This window comes from Salvelinus sp. IW2-2015, unplaced genomic scaffold, assembly GCF_002910315.2.
Source record: "Salvelinus sp. IW2-2015 unplaced genomic scaffold, ASM291031v2 Un_scaffold1929, whole genome shotgun sequence".
NCBI lineage: Eukaryota > Metazoa > Chordata > Actinopteri > Salmoniformes > Salmonidae > Salvelinus > Salvelinus sp. IW2-2015.
In genome coordinates this window covers 142,314-151,808 of record NW_019943287.1, presented here as the reverse complement: position 1 = coordinate 151,808, position 9,495 = coordinate 142,314, and the positions used below count along the sequence as shown (strand labels likewise).

The window sequence follows — 9,495 nt, the reverse complement described above, 5'->3', positions numbered from 1 at the left end:
TTATAAGTAGACCCTTTTATAAAAGACCTGGCTTATTATAATAGACATGCCGTATTATAATATACAGGCCTGTATATAATATACCTGGTCTTATTATAATAGGACCTTGCCTTATTATAAATAGACCTGACCTGATTATACTACACCTAGGCCGTTAACTGGCCAGTTTTATAATAGAACTGGCCTTTGTATTATAATACTACCTGGTCTTATTACAATAGACCTGCCTGCTATTTATTAGACCGGGCCGTAACCTTGCCTGTAGACCTGCCTGTTTAATAGACCTGGTCTGTATTCAAAATAGACCTCGTTGTATTATAAAATGTCTGTATATAAAACTGCCTGTTATATAATAGACCAGTCCTGTATTAAAATCGACAATTGCCTGTAGTATATAGCCCTGCCTTATTATAATAGACCTGTCTGATTAATAGAACTGACCTTATTCTATTAACCTGGCTGTAGATCGGGCCTGTATTCCATAATAGACCTGGCCTCTAGACCTGTCCTTTTATAAATACCTATCCTGTATTATAATAGACCGGGTCTGTAACCGTCCGTCGATATAATAGACCTTCTTATTATAATAGACCCTGTCTTATTTATAAGAGACCTGGTCTGAATTATAATAACCTGTCTGAATTATAATAGGACTGGCCTGTTTATAGAGACCTGGCCTAAAGACTGGCCCGTATTATAATATACCTTCCTGTCATTAAACTAACCTGGTTCTGTATATAAAAGACCTGGACTGAATTATAATAGACCTGGCTGTATTATAATAACCTGGTCTGGATATAATAGAACCTGACTGAATTAAAAGAGACCAGGCCTGTATTATAATAGACCAGTCTGTATATAATAGCCTGGTTGCATATAACAGACCGGCCTTATTATAATTACCTCGCCTGTATTATAATAGACATACCTGATTATAATATACCTGGTCGTATTTATAATCATACCTGTATTATCAATAGACCTGGTCTGTATTATAATAACCTCGGCCTTATTATAATAGGACCTGCCTTTATATAATAGACCTGTATTATAACAGACCTGCCTTCTATATAATAGACATGACCTGTAGTATAACATACCTGTCTGTATTATAATATATTAACCTGGCCTGTATTATAATAGACATGGCCTTATTAAAATATACCAGCCAGTATTATAAATATTACCGGGGCTGTATTATAATAGACCTGCCTGATCTATAATAGACCTGACCTTTATTATACTACCACCTGCCAGTCTATATAATAGACCTGGCCTTATTATAATATTGCAAACTGGTCGTATACTAAGAGGAACCTGGCCGTATGATAATAGACCAGTCGTATTAAAATCACATTGCCTGAAAATAACCTGGCCTGTATTTAATAGAACCTGGTCTGTACATTAATATACCTGGTCTGTATATAAAGACCTGGTCTGTATTATAATAGACTGGCCCTGTATTATAATAGACCAGTCCTTATTTAAAACGACATGCCCTATATATAATAGACCTGTGCCTGTATTAAATAGACCTGGTCTGATTATAATAGAACTGACCTGTTATCTATTAGACTGCTTGTAATCTGCGCCTGTAGATAAATAAACTCCCTAGACCTGTACCTGCTATTATAATAGACTGTCTGTAGACAGTCCTGCATGTCCTGCATGTCCTGCGGGAGCAATCACCACCTTCCGGAGACACCTGAAACCCACCTCGTAAGGAATACCTAAAGGATAGATAAAGTCATCCCTTCTACCCCCCCCCCCTTAAAGATTTAGAGCCAACTATGTAAGACTGCTGTTCCACTGGATTTCATAAGTGATGCACCCAATTTTAAGGCGCTCGAAAGAGCGTCTGCTACAAGACTTAATGTAAAAGTAAATGTTATAATAGACCTTTCTTATTATAATGACTGTCGTAGACCGTCCTGTATTAAATACACCTGGTCGCTATTATAATAGAACCTGTCTGTATTATGAATAGACCTGTCTGAATTATAATAGACCTGTGTCTGAATTATAATTAGACCTGGCCTGATCTAAATAGACCTGCCTACAAGCCTGCCCTGTTATAATATACCGTCTGTATATATAGACCTGGTCTGTATTATAAAGACCTGGACGAATTATAATAGACCTGGCCTGTATTAAAAAGACCAGCTGTATAAATAGACCGGCTGTATAAAATAGACCTCTCTGGACTTATATACAGACAGACGCTCGGTCTATAGAATAATAGACCTGGCCTGTCACATAATATACCTGCTGTACTATAAAGACCTCAGTATCACTATAATAGACCTGCCTATATTATAATTACCTGCTGTATTATAATAACCTGGCCTGTAGACCTGGCCTGTATATAATAGACTGCCGTATTATAGAGACTGCCTCCTAATTTATAAAGACCTGGTCTGCACTATAATAACCTGGCCCTGTATTCCATAATTAAACCTGCCTGTATATAATAGACCTGGCCGTAGACCTCCTGTATTATAATAGACTGGCCTATATATGTAGACCTGCCTGTTATTAATAGGACCTTGTCTGCACTATAATAGACCTTCTGTATTATATTAGACCTGCCTTATTATAATAGACCTATTATAATAGACCTGGTCTGTATAATAATATACTGGTCTTATGTAAATAGACCTGTCCTGATATAATGGAACCTGTTATATTATAATAGACTGACCTTTTTCATAAAAACTGGTCTGTATTATAATAGACCGGGTCCTGTATATTATAGACCTGATCTGTATTATAATAGACCTGTCTATATTATAATAACCTGGCCTGATATAATAGAACCAGTTTGTATTAAAATCGACCTTCCTGTATTATAATAGACCCTGCTGTATTAATAATAGACCGAGGTCTGGATTATATAGAACTACCTGTATTCTATTAACCTGGCCTGTAGATCTGGCCTGTATATAATAGACCTGGGCCTGTAGACCTGGCCTTTATTATTAATATACCTCGTATTATAATAGACCTGGCTGTAGACCTGCCTTGTATTGTAATAGACCTTTACGTATTATAATAGACCTGTCTTATATAATAGACCTTGTCTTTAGACCTGTCCGTATTATAATAGACCTTTCCTGTATTATAACTAACCTGGTTCTGATATTATAATAAGACCTGTCTGTATTATAAAGACCTACCTTATTATACTACACCTGCCGTAGACCTGCCAGTTTTATAATAACCTGGCCTGTATTATAATAGACCTGCCTGCTAGACTGGCCTGTATCTATAATAGACCTGGCCGTATTATAGTAGACTGCCTGTATATATAATAGACCTGTCTGTAGACCTTCCTGTACTATAGCTACGACCTGGCCTGTATTATAACACCCTGCCTGTATTTATAATAGACCGTCCTGTATTATTATAGAACCTATCTGTATTTAATAATAGACCTGGGTCTAATTAATAATAACCTGCCATGTATTATATAGACCAGTCTGTATAAAATCGAACCTTCCTGTATTATAATAGACCTGCCATTTTGGTCAATTTTATAAAAAAATAACCTGGTCTGATTATAAAAGAATGACCTGTTATCTATAGACCTGCCTGTTAATCTGGCTAATTATAATAGACCTGCCGCTAACCTTCCTGTCTTATAAATATACCTAGCTGTATTATAATAGGACTGTCTGTAGACCTGTCCTTATTAAAGACCTTTACGTAGCTATAATAGACCTGTCCTTATTATAAAGACCGGTCGAGAGCCTGTCCGTGTATTATAATAGACCTTTCCTTACTATAATGACCTGGTCTGTATATATAGCACACTGTCTTATTATAATAGACTGACCTGTATTCACTACACCTGCCCTGAGACCTGGCCATTTATAATAGACCTTGGCCTGATTATAATAACCTGCCTGGCTTACGACCTGGCCTGCATTAAATAGACCTGGCCTGTATTATAGTTAGACCTGCCTTTTGATAATAGACCTGTCTGTAGACCTGTTCCGTATTATAGACCTGGCCTGTATTATAACAGACCTGCCTGTATTAAATAGACCTGCCTGTATTATAATAACCTGCGTCTGTATTATAAATAACCCTAGTATTATTATAATAGAACCTGGCCTATGATAAGGACCTGGCCTGTATTAAGTAACCTGGTCTGTAGACCTGTCCGTACGATAATAGGAACCTGGCCTTATTATAATAGACTGTCCTGTTTGTAAGACCTGCCTTGTATTATATAGACCTGTCTGATTATATAGAACTGACCGTATTCTATTAATAGACCTGGCCTGTAGATCTGGCCTGTATTATAATAGACCTGGTCTGTACTATAATAGACCTGGTCTGTATTATAATAGACCTGATCTGTATTATAATAGACCTGGTCTGTATTATAATAGACCTGGCCTGTATTATAATAGACCAGTCCTGTATTAAAATCGACCTTGCCTGTATTATAATACACCTGGCCTGTATCATAATAGACCTGGTCTGGATTATAACAGACCTGTCCTGTACTATATTAGACCTGGCCTGTATTATAATAGACCTGTCCTGTATTATAATAGACCTGGCCTCTATTATAATAGACATGGCCTGTACTATAATAAACCTGGCCTTTATTATAATAGACCTGGTCTGTACTATAATAGACATGGCCTGTATTATAATGGACCTGGCCTGTATTATAATAGGCCTGGCCTGTAGACCTGGCCTGTATTATAATAGACCTGGCCTATATTATAGTAGACCTGGCCTGTATTATAATAGACCTGGGCTGTAGACCTGTCCTGTACTATAGTAGACCTGGCCTGTATTATAATATACCCTGCCTTTATTATAACAGACATGGCCTGTAGACCTGGCCTGTAGACCTGGCCTGTAGACCTGGCCTGAATTATAATAGACCTGGCCTGTATTAAAATAGACCAGGCCTGTATTATAATAGACCTGGCCTGTAGACCTGGCCTGAATTATAATAGACCTGGCCTGTATTAAAATAGACCAGGCCTGTATTATAATAGACCAGGCCTGTATTATAATAGACCTGGTCTGTAGACCTGTCCTGTACTATAGTAGACCTGGCCTGTATTATAATAGACCTGGCCTGTATTATAACAGACCTGGCCTGTATTATAATAGACCTGGCCTGTATTATAATAGACCTGGTCTGTATTATAATACACCTGGCCTGTCTATAGTGTCTAATGTAACCCAGCCTTGTTACAGTCTACTGTCTATAGTGTTTAATGTAACCCTGTCTTGTTACAGTCTACTGTCTATAGTGTCTAATGTAACCCTGCCTTGTGACAGTCTACTGTCTATAGTGTCTAATGTAACCCTGCCTTGTTACAGTCTACTGTCTATAGTGGTTAAATGTAACCCTGCTTGTTACAGTCTACTGTCTATAGTGTTTAACCTGTTCTTGTTACAGTCTACTGTCTATAGTGTTAAACCTGCCTTGTTACAGTCTACTGTTATAGTGTTAAACCCTGACTCAGACAGCAGCTCTATAGAGGATGAGATGATGACGTCAGACAGCAGCTCTATAGAGATGAGATGATGACTCAGACAGCGCTCTATAGAATGAGATGATGACTCAGACAGCAGCTCTATAGAGATGAGATGATGACTCAGACAGCAGCTCTATAGAGATGAGATGATGAACTTCAGACAGCAGCTCTATAGAGATGAGATGACTCAGACAGCAGCTCTATAGGATGAGATGATGACTCAGACAGCAGCTCTATAGAGATGAGATGATGACTCAGACAGCAGCTCTATAGAGATGAAATGATGACTCAGACAGCACTCTATAGAGATGAGATGATGAACAGACAGCAGCTCTATAGAGATGAGATGATGATCAGACAGCAGCCTCTATAGAGATGATGATGACTCAGACAGCAGCTCTATAGAGATGAAATGATGACTCAGACAGCAGCTCTATAGAGATGAGATGAATGACTCAGCAGCACTCTATAGAGATGAAATGATGACTCAGACAGCAGCTTCTATAGAGATGAGATGATGACTCAGACAGCAGCTCCTATAGAATGAGATGATGACTCAGACAAGGCAGCTCTATAGAGATAGATGAAATGACTCAGACAGCAGCTCTATAGAGATGAGATGACTCAGACAGCCAGCTCTATAGAGATGAGACTGATGACTCAGACAGGCAGCTCTATAGAGATGAGATGATACTCAGACAGCAGCTCTATAGAGATGAAGATGATGACTCAACAGCAGCTCTAATAGAGATGAGAACGATGACTCAGACAGCAGCTCTATAAGAGATGAGATGATGGACTCAGACAGCAGCTCTAATCGAGATTGAGATGATGATCTAGTCAGCAGCTCTATAGAGATGAGATGATGACTCAGACAGCAGCTCTTAGAGATGAGGTAATGATGACTCAGACAGCAGCTCTATAGAGATTGAGATGATGACTCAGACAGCAGCTCTAATAGAGATGAGATGATGACTCAGCAGAGCTCTATAGAGATGCGATGATGACTCAGCAGCAGTCTATAGAGATGAGATGAATGACTCAACAGCACTCTATGAGATGAGATGATGAATTGGAATTAAATAATAAAGTCATCAAATGAAACATAAAATATACAAACAATTAAATATTTTATTAAAGTAATGTGAAGAAATTATGGTTAATAGAGATAGCAGTATTATTATATAATATTGTTACAGCATTCAACCAACATAATGCAAAATGAATTTAATATATATTTTTTAATTGAAATCATAAACCGTGATTTTTTTAATAATCTAACCTAAAAACGAACTGACCGCACAAAGGCACTAATCGCACAGCACTACCGTCTGTAGATAGTCTGTAGAGCATTTACAGATGGACTATCCACATAAAGTGGAACCAGCCTGCCTGCTCCTATTTTTATACATTGAACCTGTCTGTCTTTTAACATTTTGCTGCATTCAAAGTCCCATGCTTAACATTGTGGTGCAGTGAAATTCATATTTAAAAGACATTGTAACCATTGTTTTGCTAACACTCCAGCCCTGCTACAGTAGTTCATAACTACAGGATGTTGTCCAGCCCTGCTACAGTAGTTCACTAAACTACGAGGATGGTTGTCCAGCCCTGCTACAGTAGTTCACTAAACTACAGAGGATGTTGTCCAGCCCGCCTACAGTAGTTCACTAAAACTACAGAGGATGTTTGTCCCAGCCCTGCTACAGTAGTTCATAAACTACAGAGCATGTTGTCCAGCCCCTGCTACAGTAGTTCACTAAACTACAGAGCATGTTGTCCAGCCCTGCTACAGTAGCTCACTAACTACAGAGATGTTGTCGCAGCCTGCTACAGTAGTTTCACTAAACTACAGAGGTTTGTCGCCCTGCTACAGTAGTTCAACTAACTACAGGATGTTTGTCCAGCCCCGCTACAGTAGTTACTAAACTTCAGAGGATGTTGTCCAGCCCTGCTACAGTAGTTCACTAAACTACAGAGGATGTTGTCCAGCCCTGCTACAGTAGTTCACTAAATACAGAGGATGTTGTCCAGCCCTGCTACAGTAGTTACTAAACTACAGAGGATGTTGTCCAGCCCTGCTACAGTAGTTCACTAAACTACAGGATGTTGTCCAGCCCTGCTACAGTAGTTCACTAAACTACAGAGGATGTTGTCAGCCCTGCTACAGTAGTTCACTAAACTACAGAGGATGTTGTCCAGCCTGCTAAGTAGCTCACTAAACTACAGAGGATGTTGTCCACCTGCTACAGTAGTTCACTAAACTACAGAGGATGTTGTCCAGCCCCGCTACAGTAGTTCACTAAACTACAGAGGATGTTGTCCAGCCCGCTACAGTAGTTCACTAAACTACAGAGGATGTTGTCAGCCCTGCTACAGTAGTTCACTAAACTACAGAGGAATGTTGTCCAGCCCTGCTACAGTAGTTCATAAACTACAGAGGATGTTGTCCAGCCCTGCTACAGTAGTTCACTAAACTACAGAGGATGTTGTCCAGCCCTGCTAAGTAGTTCCCTAAACTACAGGATGTTGTCCAGCCCTGCTACAGTAGTTCACTAAACTATAGAGGATGTTGTCAGCCCTGCTAAACAGTAAGTTCACTACACTAACAGACGGATGTTGTCCAGCCCTGCTACAGTAGTTCACTAAACTACAGAGCATGTTGTCCATTGAAGTTGTTGTCTCTGGCTCTTTTGATATAGTATCAGATTAAAAAGGAATAATAACAAGGTTTGTGGAAGTTTGAAAGGGTTTGATCCACCTTAGTGCACGAGTGTTTCCAATTTACATGACCAGACATGGAAACCCCAGCTATATAGTCCTAGCACAGAGAAAAAGGGAAGCTATCTATAATAATAATATTTTGTCATAGCCTACAAATAGGACCCAAATAGGACCCAGAGTTTTACCTGAGCAGGTTATGAGATCAGGAAAAACCGGGTAACATTTTTGCCACACCACTTTTGAACCTGTCGTGCCACGTCTGGTTATGACCCCTAATGCATTCACACGCACGCACACACTGAGTAACCTTGCAGGCCCAGTGATTCCTGGGTGAGTGCTGCCACCTTCCGGTGATTTGTAGGTAATGCAGGAGCAGGCAGGCTGGTGGTGGAGATTGTGAGACGAAGGACACTGCTGCCTTTCAAAACGACTACTCAAAATCTAAAACTGACCCATAATCAAACCCTTAACTCGAACCCTAACTCTAACTTAACCAATTCTGAAATGATATATCGGTTTGCAGGTCAGGAGTGTCCGTATAGTGTTGCCCGTGGAGATTGGAATATATATGAGCATCAGCACAGAGGCGTTCCCTAATCTAAATATGCAAATACATGCTAGAACGCGCCAATAGAATCTCGCTAGGTGGTGTTTGGCTCTGCCCACTATGATTAGTTTGCTTCCATTGCAAAACGACAGTCGGGTCTATCTTGGGTTAGTTATAAAACATTTTGAAAAGCACAGAAAGAACGCATATTTGGCATTAGTCAAAACAGCAACAAAAAAGACTTAGAAATCTTCTGGACATGAGCACTATTTACATCCATCCACACACCAACTGAACCGTATCACTCGGAAGGAGATTACAATCACATAGGATGGATCCTCATTTAAAAACATGACGGCTCCACTCCATTACATTCTTCACACCCAGTAGATGGCGGTGACGCGTAATTATTCCAGTTTGACAGCTGCTTGGAGAGTAGAGTAAGAATTCAACAAGAAGTAGAAACGGCAAGAGAAACATGGCAGAGAAAGTGAGTGGTGAAACATCGGAAGACAGGTCGGACTCCGCGGTGCCTCCTGGCGCTGCTGCGGTGTCGCAAGACCTTCGAAGTGTTCTGGTCACCAGCGTTCTGAACCTAGAGAAGCTGGAGATAGATCTGTACAGGTAGCATACTGTTAGCATACTGTTAGCATACTGTTAGCTGGAGATAGATCTGTACAGGTAGCATACTGTTAGCATACTGTTAGCTGGAGA

The 9,495-nt window shown here is 39.7% G+C and overlaps 1 protein-coding gene across 1 annotated transcript in view; it reads left to right on the top strand.

Moving 5' to 3' along the window:
• The first annotated feature begins 8,931 nt into the window (after positions 1–8,931).
• acot8 (acyl-CoA thioesterase 8) overlaps positions 8,932–9,495 on the top strand; it is a 10,249-nt gene continuing 9,685 nt past the window's right edge. Inside the window, exon 1 of the mRNA XM_070439799.1 lies at positions 8,932–9,405. Coding sequence (XP_070295900.1) covers positions 9,260–9,405 — 146 coding nt within the window. The 5' untranslated portion in view covers positions 8,932–9,259. The remainder of the gene's footprint in view (positions 9,406–9,495) is intronic.